The 20,604-nt window shown below is 31.6% G+C and overlaps 1 protein-coding gene across 9 annotated transcripts in view; it reads left to right on the forward strand.

Annotated features, from left to right (window-relative positions):
• LOC106129490 (phosphatidylinositol 4-phosphate 5-kinase type-1 alpha) overlaps window positions 1-16,855 on the forward strand; it is a 44,856-nt gene extending 28,001 nt beyond the window's left edge. Inside the window, exons 14-19 of one of the 9 annotated variants that reach the window (XM_060952627.1) lie at window positions 3,130-3,168; window positions 4,434-4,673; window positions 7,074-7,293; window positions 7,713-7,807; window positions 8,283-8,392; window positions 16,453-16,855. In XM_060952627.1, coding sequence (XP_060808610.1) covers window positions 3,130-3,168; window positions 4,434-4,673; window positions 7,074-7,293; window positions 7,713-7,807; window positions 8,283-8,392; window positions 16,453-16,464 — 716 coding nt within the window. In that variant the 3' untranslated portion in view covers window positions 16,465-16,855. Of the gene's footprint in view, window positions 1-3,129; window positions 3,169-4,433; window positions 7,053-7,073; window positions 7,294-7,712; window positions 7,808-8,282; window positions 8,393-13,473; window positions 16,276-16,452 lie in introns of those variants that run through there. The other 8 variants (XM_060952626.1, XM_060952628.1, XM_060952629.1 and 5 more) reach the window with 8 other exon arrangements.
• The last annotated feature ends 3,749 nt before the right edge of the window (window positions 16,856-20,604 follow it).

Raw genomic sequence — 20,604 nt, forward strand, 5'->3', positions numbered from 1 at the left:
ATTCTCTTTTATGTCTTCTACCAATTGAAAACTAAATAAAAAATGGTAATTTGAGTTTAGGAAAAAGAAAAAAGTCGGCTAGAGCCATATCTGGTGAATATGGTGGTTGCTCGATGGTATTTGTTGAGTGTTTGGTTAAAAATTCGTTCACAATGATGGCCTTGTGCGAAGGTGCATTATCATGGTGCAAAATCCAAGAATTTTCTTTCCACAAATCTGGCCTTTTTCGTCGGATTTGCTCTCTTAAACGCCGCATAACACTCAAATAATATTCCTTATTTACCGTTTGATCTTCCGGCAAGAATTCCGAGTGCACAACACCGCGATAGTCAAAGAAAACAGTCAACATGACTTTGACTTTTGAACGACTTTGGCGTGGTTTTTTCGGTTTCGGTTCAGTTGGAAGGCGCCACTCCGAAGCTTGTTGACTAGTTTGCATGTCAAACTCGTAAACCCACGTCTCGTCACCAGTAACAATGCGTTTCATGAATGTTGGGTCGGAATTGACTCGTTCTAGCATGTCCTCAGCGACTCTCATGCGATTGAGTTTTTGAAAAAAATTCAGGTCTTTTGGGACTAGCCGAGCGGCAACATGTTTCATACCCAAATTATTAGTTAAAATGGTACGGATCGACTCGTGAGATACAGAAAGTTCGGTGGCTATCTCTCTCAAAGTTGAATGAGGATTTTCAGTCACTATTTCCTTCACTTTTGCGATGTTAACTTCAGTTGCAGACGTTGATGCGAGGCAAATCTTCCATCACATCTCGACCGCTTTTGAACGCTTTGTACCACTCATAAGCACGAGTTTTTGATAAAGTCGATTCACCGTAAGCCTTCTGTAACATTTTCAGTGACTCCGAACACGATATTCCATTGGCAATGCAAAATTTAAGACAAACTCTTTGTTCGATGTTTTTATCCATTATGAAATTAGCAATACACACTAGATAAGATATAACTAAAAATAGCACTGTATTTAATGTAAACAACAGATGCAACTCAAACTCCGCGCCAAAATGGAAAACAGTTGTGCCAATCTAACAACAACAAAAAAAACAAAAATTTGAATTTGGAACCATAAATAAATAATCCATTCCCGATACTTTTCTGACTGAATGTATTTCGCTCCCATACATAACTTAATACAAGCCTTATATTAATTTAGGGATTTTTTTTCTTTATTTGATATCGTCAAATAAAATAAATAGAAGCACAAAATAACACAAAATACCTATATATCGTCACAAATATTTGCAATAATCCTGCATTTTTATTTTTATAAAATGTCTTTAAATGATTATTTTACCAATTAATTATCTGGAATTATTTTATCATAGCGTTCAGAATTTTTTTTAATCATACAAAATATATATAAATAAGGCAAGGAAGATTCATCCCACCATTTTCTTGAAAGACCTGACCCATCCACTATTTTTTTTTAATATCATATTAATATATTACAATAATAAGAGATATTATGAGATGATTAAGTTATTTTATATGTAAACAATTTTACATATACCGTGTTTAGTTTTTATAATAATTTGTGTAAATATAATTTATAGTGAAGTAATACTTTTATTTATGTATTTTATTATTAAAGCTCGCTAAACGACGGTTTCTCCAATATTTCATAATAACAATCAATGTTTTAATAATAATGATGTTGGATAGGATTAAAATACCTTTAATTTATATATAAATGAATGTTCTGATTATTATTTTTTTATATTGCGAAAGAATAGCAATTTTAATAACAAATTGGCTGAGTAAAGATTTTTCTTGTCTACGAATTTCATATTTTTGTTTGGAGGTAACAATATATACTTTATTTGAACACGACCTTTATTTTTTAGTGATTTTTGCGTAGCGTGACCTCATATTCTTAGCAGGTCATTTCGTTATGTATTCTATGACTGTTTTCTACTCATCAACTTAAAATTAATTAAAATATATAATAATCATCAGTTGCACTACAGGGACAACACACAAATATTTTTAGTTACAAGAATCTGCTCAGAATGTTAGGTCACGCGAACTGCGACACAAATTATTTATTTATGAATAAGAGCTTAATAAAAAGCTTTCTAAATCCCTGTAAAAAAATATTGGGACCGGATAAAGGTGAGTGAGTGCTTGAAGAAAAAATATAATGTTAAAATAATAATCAAGTAAGAAAAATGTTTACTTAGCCAATTGTTTTGTTACACGATCTTCGCAAAACTAAAATTTTTAATTGAATAATGTATGTATTTATCGCAAAATTTTAAAATTGAAATTGATATGATATTGTGCTGTATTGACAAAATGTGTATATAATAATGAATTAAATGAGATTTTCTTTGACTTTTGACTTTTATTAAATTAATTAAATACGTGGGAATGTAGGTATATGAATATTTTCCTTAATTCTATTACCTAGTAGTGGGCCGTAATACAATTAACATAAACAATGGGAAGGGTATGTTTTGATATTAACTTTAATTAATGTATTTTCACAATTTTCTTTCTTTTTATACACTTACGAAATATTTTTTTGCAATTTCAAAGGCACACTAGCTTTTTTGTTTTAACATGCTTTTATTTATTTTGCATGTACCTATGGTGCTATCTGTAATGAGTAAGAAGGATTCAGCTGAATATACCTACGCATTGTTTAACCAAATGACGTTACTATAGAATATAAACTATCGAATTATATTTATTCTGATCTCTGCAAGTAATCATCACGAACACTAATTAGCGCCAAAGCTTTAGAATAGAATAGATTTATTTTCAAAATTGGATATAAGGTATCACTTATTGACGTCACATCACTTAAATCTAATTATAACTACTTTCTACGACTTTACGTTGCCTAGCACGAAATAGCTAAATGGTAGCAAAATAATATTATTTATAGATCTTCTCTAAAGGGAACTTCAAAATTTTCTAAATTATTCTATCTGTGCTGTCAATATTGTACTTTATTATTTTTAACTGTATTTGGGGAACAAGGAGAAGGCCTTTGCTCAGAAGTGGATCTCAGTATCGATGAACTAACAAAAAATGTTTATATTAAAAAATATATTAAGTTGAATGAAGCTTTATGGCACTGTAATATTTTTCACGCTACCGTACGGATAGGCGCCGCTGGTACCAGCGTGGGCCCGGGCGCGAAAGCAGGTGAGTGAGCATCGTTGTATGTGTGTGTTCCTATTACATATTTTTTTGTTTAATTCATAAATAAATAAATATATAGGGGACAAATTACACGGATTGAGTTAGCCTCGAAGTAAGTTCGAGACTTGTGTTACGAGATACTAACTTAACGATACTATATTTTATAATAAATACTTATATAGATTAACATCTAAGACCCAGGTCAATTAGAAAAAGTTATTTTCTCATCATGCCCTGCCCGGGATTCGAACCCGGGACCTCCGATGTCACAGACAAGCGTACTACTACTACAGTCTGCCTTAATACGTAACAGGCAAACGGCTGAATATCGGTAGATATCAAATAATTTTGGGTAAAAGAACTCATATATAAACAATAGAGATTAAATAAATGATTGTAGTTTATTGAGTTAAAGCTAGAAAAGATATTAGTTTAAAAACGTACTTAAGAAATCATGTCGATATATAAAACAATTGTACACTCAAAATTTATTTGAATTAAAGATCTGCTTGAAATAATGAAATAAAAAATTTAAAGTTATAATTGATTAATTCTAACCTTCAATATGTTTTTATGCAATACAAATAATTATTATATTTTAAGATAAAAAAAATTGAAGTGTAAAAATTAAGCGTGTGCTTATAAACCATAAAAATAATCAAATGAGCTTTGCTTTGCAACATCAACCCTAACTGTCTAAATTTTATTGCTTGCTATGCTTTTTTATTTATTTTAATCTCAATAAAGCTGACTGGAATGCAAAACAAGATGTAGAGGTACAAAAAAGTTTCATCACTACTAATAACGGTTCTAGAGAGTTCTACTTGGATATTTTTCTACATATGCTTCGATTCTTGTCTTGCGTTATGGTCATTAGTTAAAAAAATAACTAACTTAACCCAAATCCGTAAACTTATCGTCATTATATTCTTTCTTTTCATGCTGCTATGACCTTCGGATCTTTACTATTGGGTATACCCTATATTTTATACACCTTCCTCAAATTTGCATGCTCTTTCAAAAACAAATTCACTTATCTTTAAAAATGCACCAATAATAAATCGATGCGTTAACGGTCAAGCTCCATCTAAAAAATATAAATATAAACATGCTATTTTGGACATTTAAACCCATTCTACGTATGCTTCCAATTTAATACACAAATTTTAATATTTTTTATTGTTAAATATTCTTTATGTGCCAAATCTTTTCGTTTACATGTATTTGAATAAAATTTTACAAACTTACGGGCGTTTTTGTTCCTTCAGTGTCTCTGTCTGACGTCACAGCGCATATAACTCCGACGTCTTTGACGTCGCCCGTCTCCACCGCGGCAAAGATATCTATAGCGACGTCAAAAACGGCCTCGTCAGAACCCGATGTTGCTTTCCCAGCAGTTTTAAAAGGCTCCCAAAAGCAACGGGTTCCTCCACCCGTACCTCCTAGGGGTTCCCCCAAGGCTAAGCGTGGCGGAGCCAATTCCCAATCTTCCAGTCTCGATACGAAAGGTGATTATCCCAATTTAAACATATCAATCAATGATATTCCACCGCAGACACCAATCACGAGCAGTGATGATGATTTCTGTTTTTATGGGCATGATTTTAAGTTCAAAGAGCCTGTTGCATGTCGCATCCCACCGTCTGTGTCCGAACACTCGATTAAAGTTACCAAATTAGTTGCTTCTAATTCCTTCTTAGATTTTGTTGAAGAAGCTGATAGTATAACAGAAAGATCACATCCGGGTAAAGATCTAATCGCTCAGACGACAATGATGGCTAAGTTCAATGTTGATAAAGCTGTGAGAGAACATTTGGATTCAGGAGATTATAACGATACATCTTTAACTGAGTCTAGCAGTGAAGAAAATATAATAGTGTATGATATGAACGATGACGACGTCATTGAAGTCAAAGGCAGGCAGTCTAAAAGTCCTTCTCAATTTATTAAAGGTGTTGTCACTCATATAGGAGACAAATTTTCAAGAAAATCACCCATCAATCCAGATGTAGTCAATGAGAAAGCCAGTGTTCATAATGTTAAGTCCTCAGAGTTGATATCAGCTGCTAAAACTTTGAAAAAGATTCATGGAGAAAATTATAGCGAACCAGTACCCAAAGAAACGGAAAACAAAAATGATAGAAATGGTACTAAGCCTGGTATTATATCTGGTTTGACGAAAAGACTAAACTTCAACCAATCAAAGAGAGATAGAAACCGAACGCAAGATATTAAAAAACCTAAACCCAATATAGTAATTAAAACTTACACTGAACAACATTCAAGGGGCATGACTAAAGACGAAGTGATATGTCACAGAAAAGCTAAAAATAAAATTGACATGTTCCAAAAGCATATTTGGAAAGTGCAATCTGATTCAGAAAATAGTTCAAGAAGAAGTTCTCTATCGTCGTCTCAAGATAGCAAACGATCACACAGGAACATTGAAATCGGGAAGCCGGTTAAGGAAGCTAAGAAAATATTTGAACCAATAGAATATGCGAGTACAAGTTCTAGCGATAAGCGTTCAAACTATTCTTTGAATGTAACAACTATGGCACCAGTTGTGTCTAAATCCATAAGCGGTAATGTTCACGACAAAATTAGAAAGTTTACAGAAGCATCCGAGTCTGATTCTAAGCCACCTACTAGAGTTCCTAGACAGAAAAAGAAGGGTAGTTTTAAGAAAAAGTCGGAAAAAAGAAAGATTTTCAAAATGAGAAAGGATGTTGAAGAAGTTCTTTAAAAAATCCATATTCCATAAGTATTGAACAAAAATGTGATCTTTAAAGATGCAGTCTTGAAGATAGATGAAAAATGGACTTGAAACGAAATTTCATTGCATTTTCGTAGTATTTTACGTATTTGTGGATGATTTGTAGATGTTAGTCATTATTACTCAATAGTTTTTAGTTTTCTCTTTCAAATCTTATGCCCTTACATCAATCAATTTTCTTAACTATCTGCTGATTCATATGCAAGTAGCCGTAGATTTTAGCCGCATTCTAGGTCTTAACTTTTGAATTATTTGTACTTTTTATGTGTCCTGAACTGCCATTACTTTTATCACTCCTTTTTATATTTTACACATTGATGTTCACATTTTCAGCTTCATTATATTTTATTTCGTTGAACTTCGAAATGTGTTGATTTATCAGCTAGCCACCTATTAACATATTGTATCTTGTGGATTTTTGTATTGTATTTTATGTTGTTTTATTCCACTTAACATTTTCTTCATCTCTCCCTTAAATGAGTCTCTATCGTAGTATCCCTTTCTTAATATAAAAGAAATTAGAATCCACGTCCATCAAATCCTGTCCAAGTCATTTATGCGCAATCACACTTGATTTTCGACTTTGATTTACATCGTCGCTATAACCAGGGCCATTAAACGTTAGGTTTTATTAGGAGGAAAATCTAACTGATAGTCTTAATAGATCTTAACTTTATCTGAATCAAAAATTTGGAAACATCGTCTCGTCGATCAACAAATGCGTCTTGGACAGAAATAACTTTGCTTGTTCTATTTGGATCATCTCAATCAATTATAGTGTGCGCAAATGCTCTTCTCTCTTGAGGTTTCCAAGCGGTTTTGAATGCGTTTAGCACTAAATCAAATTTTTTAACATTATGGCTTATAATGTTTGTGGCACAATATTACTAAGTACAATGAAACAAAACCGTTATTATTGTCGCTATTGTCAAATTGGAAGTACATTGTAACCAACAGTTTAAGCAATTAACACTAAGTTAACGTTAGACAATAGCTCGACGTTTGTCTACCTTGCCCTTCCACTTAGAAACCTCAAATGACGACGTGCACACTATAACCAATTACAAAACTGCGCTAGAGACTCCCATCCCTGTAACTGATGCTAGTAGTACCTAACGCTAGTATACCACAGCAGCGGCTCCGCTCTCGTGCTGCTCCACCCCGCCGCCCCCGTTCGAAGAAGCCCCGCCCCCGCGGACGTCCAGAACTAATTCGTCGTCTACAACATCCTCTTCTGCGTCTGGGAGACGACGGGGGGCGTCCAGTGCGGCCAGTGTGATGACTACATCATCGGCGTCGTCTCTGGCTTTGACCCCGGCGGCGTTAAGCAGCGCTAGGAGTAACGAAGCGAGGTGAGGATTTTGATTCTTTCTCTTAAAAGCTGGTATTTTTTTTCCTTTAAGCAATTTAGGTCCGTAAGTAGCATCCGGAAGGTGGCGGGCAGCAACTGGTTACTTACTGCCCAAAATGGAACCCAGGGGACTTGAAAGAGGTCTATATCAAATATTTGATTGACGAAGACTAAAAAAGAGAAGCAATTCTAGCCTAGAGATTCTTTATATTGGCAAAATTTCATTAACGAAAGTTAACTTTTCATTGGGAAGTAAAAGCGGAGAACTTACAAGCCCAATTGGGCTTAGTAAGCCTAACCGATTTGGCCAAAAGTTATTATCGGTCACTTAGTAATCTTTGTTTATGTTAGTTTTGTAGTTTTGTATATTAGAAGTATTAGTTTTGTATATATTGACTGATTGATTGACTTTGTTTATAGTGTATGTTGGACGCCGCCCGCGTCGGTGGAGGGCTCCACGCCTACCTGGACTGAAGGCACACCGAGCTTTACAGAGTCTAGTAGTAGTGAACAAGGTTTGTTTTTATTGATATTTTAAATACGTTTGACGTCAGCCTGCATAATTGTGAGCAAGATGAAGTCTTAGGTGTAATACGTTATTGTGCAAGCTTTAACTTAGGCCAAGCCAAAAATATGAGCGTCGTTGGTCGAAAGTTTAAGGTTCCATATTTAAAAAGCGTTAAACACAGATTCAGTTCGGCCTTGACCAATGACTTTTTGTGTACATTAGTTTGATTGCTAACCGATGCTCGACGGTGAGGGAAAATATCTTAAAAAACACATGCAACTCGCACATTCAGGCAGCTATATGTGTAACCATGATCTTGTATGGGCTAGATTCCACCAAGCTTGCTTAGGTCAAACAGGTGGTCGCTCCATAATTATGATCACAAGTGGACATCACATCAAAGCATGCACACCTTTGTAAACTTTGGCCAGAAGAATCTGGTCTATTATAGGTTGGTTCGAAATTTAAATTCACGTTTTCAGGCTATCCAATAACCCCAGCTCGCAGTGAAGGGCGGCGGTCCCCCCGCCCCCCGCCACCGCCGGCGCGCGTCCTCCCCCCCACCACGATCAACTGTCTCACCAGTGAAGTGGTGAGTGCTTGACGGATACTGGTGATTGACTCTCTATACACTTTGATAACCGCTCTGTTCGGAAATAATGTAATTTATTGTAACAGTATACATTTCTTAGTTAAAATTATAATATTTAAATATGTCGGTCACTGTCTGTATGTCGGTGCTTAAAAGACATTGACAAAAAAATTATGTGAGCGATCTTTAAAAAAGAAGCTGAAAATTTGATTTTAAGAATTGTACTCGCAACACGCAAAAATAACTTCTCGGAGCAAAAGAGCTTCTCTCAAGAGCAAATTCTCGAGCAAAAGATAGTGTTAAATATATGCATGTAATTACGTTTAATTGTAAAAAAGTACAATTAAATAGCGAAGTCAGCATTGATTCAAGGATTTGGTCAGTGCCGAACTTAATCATTTAATTAATCCTCTAAGAATTTTGTATAATATTGTAGATTAAACGTAAAATATAACATGATTTCCGAACAGACTTATTTCAAATAAGGTGAGGCAAGGTATATTGTTTTAACACTTATTGTTCACGTTACTAACTTTTACATTATACTGGTACACACATGCAACGCTGGTCGCTTCTCTATACATTTATACATCGATATAGAAATATGTTTATATTTTAAGCAGATTTTTTAATTATATTTTTATTTTGGATTAAAACTAAAACGCCATCTATTGGTGTCTCTGTAAACTAAAATTGGGAATCGCTGTCGGTATAGTTGTTTAACGTATTTAAAAAAATCTATTTACATTGTAATCGAAAATGAGAAATAATATAAGTGGTTAAATATAAGGCAAATATAAGAGATAAGTCCGCCATTGCAAGTGATTTATTTATTTTATAACTATGTACTATTTCTTGTAACTTTCTGTGTAAATTTCTGTGCAATAAAGATATTAAAAGCAAACAAACAAGCAAGTGGAAAGACGTAACTAGTCTCTGCCTACCCCTCTTAGAAAAAAGCGTGATTTAATGTATGCATGTAAAATATAAACATATTTTTATATCGGCCATTTGCAATACGCCACACGCAACCAACATCATGACTTATTTAATGCAATTTTCTTTTGGACGCTGCTTCCTGATGGTTTGTAGATGCACTTAAAAGAGAGAGTCGACAGTGATTACAAATGATAACAATAACGCTTGAAGTTTTATATCCGCTAGCTTTTAGGGTTACGTGCTGCGTTTAGGCTGGTTTCATGGTCGGATCGGCGTCGTTTGACGTGCCAAAATGGCGGTATATTGTCAAGTTTGTTTCGATGAGCGTAGGAAATATTTTTCGTCGACTGAAAATTTTTGACGGATGTCAAATACATATTGACATTTTGGCGCGCTAACGGACCTTATTAATTTTTGCTAAACACCACGATCAGCTGATCCAAGGTCGCCATTTTTTTTCTTCTGTTATTTGCAGAAGAATTAACGTATTTTACATTTAGTACTTAGTTTCTTTATTAAATGGTGGTACTATAAAAATGTACCGATAATTAAAAATATTTATCAACAAAAATGTGTTAAGATAGTTCGCAAAACTGGTACTGCACATACGTGTGACTATGAAACCAGTCTAACTATTGGGTGCTTCCAAATTCCCTTTTTTAAGGTGGTTTGAAAGTAATTGCTTTACTTTTCACCTGGTAGTAAGGTTCAATTATCCGAAAGGTTGAGGGGTAATCGTCCGCAAAAGTTGAGATGAGTATTTCAATAGTAACTCATCTGTTAAATACTTGCAAATTCCGCATTCTTTTCCTTGATTAAAAGATAACACCAGTATCAAAGTCTACGAAATATTTTATTGTTATTTTTTTTAAAGAGTAAATTAGTATTGTTTAAAAACTCCTCGCTTTGTTGGACGTTTACTCTGTTTGTCCTGGGTGAGGGGCAAGAAAGAATAAACACATAATTTTGGTTATAACTTTTAACAATACTCTTATTGTGTGCAAATACTTAATTTTTTTAGGCAATGTTATTTTATGAGATAGAAACATGATTGTACAAACTCTATTCATTTTGGAAAGCTAGACAGAATATTACATTAGTGCATTAAGTATTAGTTCATTTGAAGATATGTTAATATGCTCAGTGTTGATTATTAAAATGAAATGCTCTTAATTGACGACATTAAAACCTACCAAAAAGGGTAATCAATGTTTGTCATAAAAGGTTTTAAATCTGGTGATAGACCGGAGGAGGGAGGATATATACTGTTTTATCGACGACCTCACGGTACATGAAATTTTTGCGAAATAAACCTATTATGAGATGAGATTTCGGTATACATTTGATTTTTTAACGCCGTTCATAATAATTTTAATAATTGGTAAGTCGACTTAATCTCATGCTTTATGAAAAAAAGACTTATTAAAAAATGTGCGTTTTAAAACACATTTGTAGAATTTTTTGCTCCTCACATAAGGACTATTAATAAGGAAAGCTATTTCAGCGGTTCGAATTTTTCAATAAAAAGCAATAAATTTTGGTATACTTAATTGATTTTCTTCTTTTCCTTTTTAATGAACGCTAGGTCTTATTGATGCCAAAATGTTGATTCATGTTTTAATATTTGTAGACGGTCATGTACGTACGTGATAATTATTGAAGTGACGACTTAAAATGTCACATAAAATTGGGGTTGATCGCTAATAGCTTCTTTAAAAGCTATAAAAATCATGACAAAATGAAAGACTGCTAGCTGTTCAGTCTTCTTAACAGATTTTTTAATATCGTCATGGACTGAAATCGTCAAATCTTTTTGTCAAATGTGACTGATCACATTACCTAGAGGCTTTTGATAAAATTTGTTCTTTTATTACTCCGACAAAAATTTCTTATTTCTTGTTTCAAAGATATCATCAAAATCATTGTCAGACTTGATATTTTAAATATTTTACTAAAGCACTCATTAAATTTTATTTATCAATATCGCGTCCGTAAGTTAAGTGTTTGTAAAAATTCATATCAATTTGGTTTTTATAGTACAAATTTTGTAAATGACGTAGCAATTATATAATCTCACCAAAAAACAACAGGTCCAGTGTTGCCTGTCTTCCGAACATTAAATTTTGGTTTAAAAATAATATAATCAGTGTAACCAGTAATTCGAACAATAGCTGCTATAGTGCCCCAGTAATAATATAAATAAAAAAAGGTTGTCACATGCAAGTGATTTGTTGTTCGCTTCGAAATGTAATCAGCTTTCTCGTGAGTGTATTTATTATAAATGGTTCAAATGTATTTCAGTGATCTGTAAGGATTTTTGAAGTTCGTTATATATTTTTTTTAAGTTTCTATAATGACCTTTTCCGTGATATTCTCGTTTACACTTTAGAATCAGAACTTTTAAAATGAGTATCGACAAAAATATTTCTTATCCCTTCATACTTTTTGGTTTATTTTAATTAAAAATAATATAATATCTAAATGACATAATGAAAATAACGGTAATTAAATAACTTCTTATTAATAAACAAATTAAATGTAATGATTAATTTTATATGAAAATACTTACAGATCAATCGTTCGAACTTTCTTGTAAGTGGTGACCATCTCTTTAAGTTTAATTAATTGTAAATAAATTGCAATGAAAGAATTTACATTAGTCGTGATCATTAGAAACTTTTGATAAATTCGAAGAAAATAAATACAACAATATGTTTTTCCGTTAATGCAATAACTGAATATGCAGACAGAAAAACAGTCCTTGCGTTAACAGTAATTGGTGGCTCTTGTCAAACCAGAGGTTCCGGGTTCGAATCCCAGACAGGGCATGATGATAAACGAACTTTTTCTGGATGACCTTGGGTCTTAGCTGTTTATCTATATAAGTATTTATAGTAAAATATAATATCATTGCGTTAATATCTCGTACTTACTTCGAGGCTAATATAATCTGTCCCATATAAATTTATTTCTTTCTTAGTACAACAATAAGTATAATTTATTAATGTAATAGACTATTATTTTTATTAGTTAAAGTATTAATAAATAGTAAATACAATCTTGAAAACACTTATTTCAGCGCTGTGGTCTCCCTTACAAGAATGATGTGTGTAAAAATTGTTTTGTTACATGTCGTTGTTACTATTATATCAATAATGTATATTTTGTTGTTGTTAACTATTTAAGACGATCGAAATGTAGAATAAATATTTGAAAAGAAGTGTTTTTTATATTAGTATACTGACAATCAATATTTAAATATAACTGACAACGGATTCGGTTTAATTTAAAAAAAAAATAATTAGTTAAATTTCAAGTTTTAAACAATTTAACATTAGAATAAAAAGTTCCGCTGCAGAAACTTACATTTTAGATAAAATATGTTCTGATTAATTTGAAATCACAGGCATTTATTTATTATAAATTTAAATTGTTTATTTACTAATTGAAAAGGGTTTCGGTCATCGTGCTACAAAATCGTCATGTAGTGAGAGAATATCTAGTTTTTTTAAAAGAAATCATTAAGCATGTTAGTTTACTGGTAACTTTAAAAAAATTTCTCGGGCATGCGGATTAAATCGCTTGGTTTAATTCTACCATGGGGTCTTAACTACTAAAATAGAAATAAACTGGTATTCGCTTCGTGCTTACAATGCAAACTTCTTCAGCTTTTGCGGAAGCTTCAAGGTAAGATTATTACTATTTGGCATGTTTCAGTCATAAAGTTTATATAATTTAAATAATAAGCTTTACACAATTATTCAGACTAGTTTGCTACAAATGACGGAACACAAGTTTCTTATAAGACTTTAGTAAAGTAAGAATATAGTTGTACTGTCTTGAATTGGTACTTCAAATCTGTTTTAAAATTATTATTATCAGTACCTACACAACATTTGTAAAAAATTTGTCGGTAATGCTTTTTTCAAATAGTCACATATTTTTAAATCACATTTTATTTACTGTCAACATGTCACAAAAAGAAAAACATATTATGAACGTATACGAGAAACGTTTTTCCTATTTTAATTTTTTGTATCTTACAAAAGAAAAATATTCCTTTTCAATTAGTCTTAAAGCTTAATTAGCGGACCTTAAAATAAATAGTCAACATAGTTTTTTATCCCCACTTTTTTCTTCAGGTGGAAGCCGAAGAAATAATTCATCTGACATCTGAAACGTCACACGTAACTATATCTTCGTACGAAGTTCAGCAGCTAATAGTAGAAAAAGAAAATCATTGTTAAAACTTTATGGTTATTTTTCGCTCGTTTTAACATGATTTTTATTAAAATTAATTTCATCTGCACGAAGTTATATACATATAATCTTGTCTTTATACTTTTTTTACGTACGAAGTTACAAATAAAAAGAAATAATAGTACGTTGCACACCGCAAATGAATGACTTTCATTTTTTTTATAGGTTTCTGTTCTTTTCTAAGCTGTACTCCTTTAGAACTGTGAGTACTCTATCTAACCTGGGTGAGTTAGCGGAGTTACTGGTTAACACCCAGAAAAATATCCAATAAAAATTGTGGAAATATTTCCTCACTCTGTTAATCGAACTCAAGACCACAGTTTTGATGATAAGACAAAGTCTTTTATACATTTTCCCTGTAGTTTAAAAATAGACTGAAATGAATAAACTTTTACGGTTGGAATTTTTTTCATGCATTTAAATCATGTTAGAAAGAGTAAGATATTAATTAAATATCAAAAATTATATTGATAAAAGTAAGCAGTTGGATAGTCCTAAACGTGATATGAAAAGTTACTAGAATGTTCTTTGTACAGGATTAATTTTATCAATATAGATTTTGCTAAATGTTTTTGAAGATAGCTTGTATGAAATAAATGTTTGATGTGCAAAGTTGATGCAATACCCTGAATCTACTTCAACTATAGTCAATTTGTTTTTTTTTTACATGAATCAATAGTGTCAGACCTAGTAACATAAACAAAAATATTTTCTAATTTTAATTTTCGGTTAACTTTTGTTCATGGACATGAAATATTACATTGTTGAAAGCTTTTATACTGTACCTTTTTATATAAACATGTGTATCACTTCGTAGAAGACAAAATAAAAATATTAATAATCTATTGAAAACAATTAAAAATCCTGAAGAAAACAAAATTTTGTATAAATTGTCTATGACCCTATGGTCATAGAATATTTCTACTACTTTGGTGTTGTTAGCGACTAATGTATTTAATTCGTGTTATTTTTTTTTATTTTGAAAGAAACAATATGCTCGTATATTATTCAATTGATCCTTCACTGCCATTTATTAAATGCTAAGAATATTTAGAAATGGTCCTATAAATACCTTCAGCTCATTTCACAGTACTGAACACTTAACATAACCCAATTAAAATATTTTAGCCAGATCTACGCTATCTTGGTGCTATAACTGTTTATAAATAATAATAAGACAGAAAAAAATCATCACACGACGCAGCTACGAAATGAAATAACAGAGAACATCATGATAATAGAATGAAAAATTAAACATATTAATGTGTTTTTATGATATTTCCATGCAAATCATACACAATAATATTTTGCTAACATTAAATGTAGGGTTTATATTAGTTTGTGTTAGTTTTTAAGTAGCAAAATGTCAATGCAATTTAGTTCAAATTTTACTTTTTAAATTATTTATGTTTTTTATTATTTTTACTTCTATCATTTTTAATCCTATAAAGTATTTGTGGTGATATCATAATATTATTTAAAGGTATTTTTTTTCCTTTTCCTACTTTATATTGAAATAATAATGAAAAATGTGAAGAGCTGCTCAAATAATTTTACCTACCAAGAATCTCATTTCCTTCTTTATTTTCTTTTTATTTAGTTTTTTGTGTTACAAAACAACACTTTTATTTTACTGCCCCACTGATGTTAATTTATTGAATTTAAAAATAAATACTTAATTGATATTATTTTTTGATAGATATCTTTAAATGGTTGAATATGTTCAGTAAACTTTTCGAAATTCGCTATAACTAGTTATGACAATTATTAAGTGATGTTGAAATGTCCCATAATAATGAATAAAATTTTTTAATTTGAATTATTTTGAAATAAAATCTGCTACTATAATAATGTTTATTTGAGCCAAGTCGATTAATATTTTATTCTCAAATAACGCTATAAATTATATACACATAAATAAAATACGAAATGTAGTCTAGAATTTTTATCGTTGAATACAAACGATAATCATACTTGTTGTCTTGTATTTATGGTACAGTTTTGTATCGCCTTGTTGATCGTTGCTAGCTATTGTGTACCGTGTAATGTTAAGATGAATGTACTTATCTGTATATCGCAAAAGATGTTCAATTAAATGCGTATTCGAAGTGTAATTTTGTTTTTATTATTAACATTCTAAACTTACAATACTTTACCTAAGTTTAAAGTAGGTACTTATTATTTATATCAAACTTATTGACGTCAATACAAAATTTTCATCAAAAAACCGTAGATTGGCGATTAAGATATTTTAAAAGACTTGTTTAAAAGGTTAGAGGCCAAGAGTTTTCTTACTTTTTCAAGAGAATTTTCTTACACGATAGCAATCATAAGAGTACCTACAATTAAAAATTAGTATTACTACTATGAACAATAAACTAAATGTCAGAATGGAATAACATGAAATAAACATTTTCCTTATGTTTCTGATTTATGATGCTTTTTAGTCCCTTTCTGTGTAATCAGAAAAGTATAACTTCAATACGTCTATACTGTGAGGTAGGTAGACTTCTCAATGTGGCCTCCTGTACTATATAATAAAATTATTTTTTTTCATAGTAAAAGAGATTTGGTAATTAGAAGGGCTATAAAATTTTTGCACAATATTTCTTGAAAATCCATATTTTGAATATCGCATTCTATGTATTTTGTCACTGTAAATGTTGCACTGTGTATGTAAAAATGACACATTTTTTTTTCGTTTTGTGCTAATTCACCAATTTTAGTAAGTATGTGTATTTTGAAAATTTTGCATGATTTCTATGTAGGTGATGAGATGATTATTAGTTATGTTTTTATTTAAATTATTCACAAGGATTTTTATGTATTTGTTTTAAATATTATTTTGTTTCTTTTTTCAGACACGCTTATAAACTGGTGATTCGTGAAAATAAAATACCAAAGGAAATTTTTATACTTGGTTTTGATTGCATTCAGTACTTTTTAAGACAATAGTTTTTTTTATTATTATTTTTACTATAATTTTTTTACAGCATGATTATGTTAAATTACAAATATTCTGTGATGATATTGATGAATTAATATTCTCTAAAGATTTTTGTTTCATTATACATTAATTTACTAAAGAAATGAATTAATAAATTGTTTCCTTAAAAAAGAAGAAATTGCCAAAGGTTAGCTAGAACAGATTGCTTAGCGATAAGTCCGCTTTTGCTCAACATATTCATAATGTATGTTTCTACTACATAATATGTATCCTTTTTTATGGTCAATAAAGGAAATTGTTTATTTATTTTAGAATTTATTTTTTTTATTTATATAATTTATTTAATTTTTTCTAGGGCCGGTCTCATCAGTTCATTTTCTGTATTCAAGTTAATCAAAAATTCATGGTTCTTCACAATTTTACTTGTAAAACTGTCAAATAAAACTCAAACAGAATTGAGATACAGTATTAAAACGAATAGTGGCGCCTGATGATAATGATCAGCATCGGTCACGATTGCGACTATTCTACATAGGTATAATTTTTCGAATTCTGTGGGTCTATCTTCGATATTTTGTATAAACCAATAGCTAAGTTGAAACTACAGTATTTTTAAAAACTATATTGGGTAAGAAATAAAAGCCTGGCCAAATTTTTCTTTCTTTTTATACATACATACATAAAATCACGCCTCTTTCCCGGAGGGGTAGGCAGAGACTACCTCTTTCCACTTGCCACGATCTCTGCACACTTCCTTCGCTTCATCCATATTCATAACTCTCTTCATTCATTTATATAAGTACTTGTGTTTCGAGATACTAAGTCAATGATACTAAATTAATAAAAAGATAAACATCCAAGATGAGAAGTCAATTATAAAAAGTTTGTTTCTCATCACGCTCTGGTCGGGATTCGAACCCAGGACCTCCGGTGCCACAGTTTTTTGTAATAAAACGTAAAATTCTCTTTCATCTTTTCATATTCCCAATTGCACCCTGCGTCACAAATAAACTTCTGGCCTGATTATTATCGAATTTGACAATATATTTTGATCTCTAAAAATGACCACCAAACCACGCTATGAAAGTTCATAGCGCGGGTGTGGTGGCATGATTAACATGAAACGATTCTTGCCTGACTTCTGCAACCTCGTAGCAGAGTTTACGAGTTCGAATCTAGCAGTATCATGGTTACGCATGAATTAGATAAAGGTAGACAAATTTGCCCTGTGTTTGCATTTACATCTTTGTGGGCTTAAATATTGCTCTTCCAGAAACCATATATCAAATGAACAGAGTAGAAAATTGACCACCTTGTTGACGCCGGTCGGAAGGACTTAAAATGCGTCTATTTACAGTAAGTAGTTCGGTTAGTTCGCCCGCTGGACCGAAGACCCTGGCCAACAACACATCGCATCGAGCTCCGGTGTCCCCAGGATAGGAACAAAACCCTGGGACCACGAAAAAGCAGACTTAGACGCCAGGACAGCTCAAGAGTGGAGAGGAAGAGCAAAGAAGGTCGACCCCTAAGTACATGGGATAAGGTCTAGAGTAGAGAGAGAATAGAAAAGAATATATTTCATATTATATCATTCTTATTTCTTTTATTGCGAATGAAACGTTAGGTGATATAAATAATGAACAAAAAAAACAAAGATAAATTTCACAATTTATTAAAAACAATGGTAAACACACATAATAAGAATCCTATACCAAAACTGGATAATACAATATGCGACACAAATAAACAAGTTATTTGAAAAAATCTGGTTAACATTACTGAGTATTTATTTCTTACATTTTGTTAAATTACAAAGTTTTCGTTAGCCCAATTGATGTTTAAAGTTCTTAAATAGGTACTCATATCACTTTTAGTCAGGCCGCTTTAAAAATATATTAGCTCGAATCATGCAGTAGTAGAAGATTTTTGACGTATTTTTTCTCAATCTCTGATTCTTTATCGTAAACAAATTTAGGCAGTTTAGCTACTAACCGCTCTCCTTCTTTAGTGATAGTATTTTCCGTATAGATTTCAAGCACAGCCTTCTTGGTTTCGTACGATTGTAAAATATCAGCTGGATTTGAAAATGTCGCCGGTTTGCATTCCTTTTGTCTTTTCTTATCTTTTCCTTTCCACCCGATGAATATTTCTGTTTTCAGAGAAGATTTATTCGAGTCTGAAGTTCGAATCACTATTTTGCCATCATCTAACAGTCCTACCACAGTATTCGTTGTAACGTTTTTCACTTCGCATTCCTTATCGCCTTTGTAAGACGAAATAGCGCCATTTTCTTTCAATTTTTCAAAGTCGCTGTACCTCATCGATGTCATCACGCTTTCCATTTTCTTCAGTAACATTACGTTTGTTATTCTACTATTGATAACAGAATGTTGTGTTTGGACATCCATATACTTTGATGTTTTATAATTGATCCTAAATAAATCGTTGTTGATATTACATGACGTCTGTTCGTGAACTTTAGAAGATTTACAACAACAGCCACCAGTTAAAATCTCAGCATGTTTATTTAATCTCTCTGCAATATTATGACATGGACATTTGCTGACACTCTCTTGATAATCTGATGCGTCACTACACTCACTTTGATCATGTATTTTGATCTCTTCGTCCGACTGTAAAACTTCTCCAACTCTATAATAATTTGTCATACTATCAGAACCTTTGAAAAAATTTGGCTGATTGATACCCGCTAGTGTGAAATCTTTCAGTAGTTCCTTATTAATTTCATCTACTTCGTCAACATCGCTATCAGATTTTAAAATAAATTTTAAGATGTTCTTCAGACGTTTCATGCTACCTTTCGTTTTCCATTTTTGAGAAGTTGCTTTCTCGAAAACTTGTTTTAACATTTCTTTTTTCTCTTTTTTTGTATATGGTCTGTTCATAGTTACATTACTGCCATTTGCATCATCGCTTGTATTAGTCAATTCTACTGTATCATCTTGTTCATCTGTATCTGTATGGGAAAAAAGTGTTTCTGACTTGTTGGTCTCATTTCTCGCGTCGTCATTCTTTATGTCTCCTATATTTGTCTGTTGTTTATTATACTCTAGTTTATTGAGCGATTCTTTAGAGAACTCAACATTTTTAAGAAAAGTAAAGGAATCTTGTAACTGCTTAATTTTGTCGTCAATTTTATTACATTGTGATTCGTTTTGTTCTATACCCTCGGTTACTGTCTTTTCTATTTTTGTGTATTCAGATATCGCTTTGGGTATTGCTTCTCCAACTTCAAATTTCTGAACAGATTCGAAAGTATTATATTTTTTAATTTCGCTTATGGGTTTGACTAATTCTTCTTGGCCTAAGTAAACCGGTTTCTCAGTATGCGATTGATTTTCTAATTTAGATACCGGTTTATCATTATAAGTACTTGATTTTTTTAGTGGTTCTTCAACCTTTGGATGAATGACTTCAAAAGATTCAATTTTCTTAGTTTTACTATTTATTTCAGTCATTGCACTATGTTCGATACTTTGCATTGTTATCTCAGTGTCTGATTTACTTTTACCAGACTCGCATTCAAGAATATAGTTATTAATACTAGATTCTTCACATTCAATTTCTATTGATTCGGAAGATTCATTAATTGCTTTGTTGTTATTATTGTCAAGCACATCATAATTTCCTGTATTTAATAAATTTTTATCAGTCTCTGATTTCCTTTTCGTCGATTTAGATATTCCATCATTGTTACTTGTATTTGTTATATTTTTTTCTGACTTTTGTAATGGTATACCTGTTTGTGTTTCTTCAATTTTACTATTTTTTCCGTGCATTGTATTATTTTTTATGAACGAATGTCTATCGCTATTGGTTTTTTTTCCCATGAGCATGTTATTATTTGTACTCTCCAATCCTAAAGCCTCTAGCTTTTGAACCGTTTTGATTTGATCTGTTAAACTTTTTCCGAGAATTGCTGTATTTTCAGAATTGTATGATGTTTTACTGAACATTTTTTTAATATGCATTTCAGACATCTGTATTTCTTTACAAACTTCATTTTTTTCCAAACTTATAGGCATGTCATTCATATCGACTGTAA

This window comes from Amyelois transitella, chromosome 29, assembly GCF_032362555.1.
Source record: "Amyelois transitella isolate CPQ chromosome 29, ilAmyTran1.1, whole genome shotgun sequence".
NCBI lineage: Eukaryota > Metazoa > Arthropoda > Insecta > Lepidoptera > Pyralidae > Amyelois > Amyelois transitella.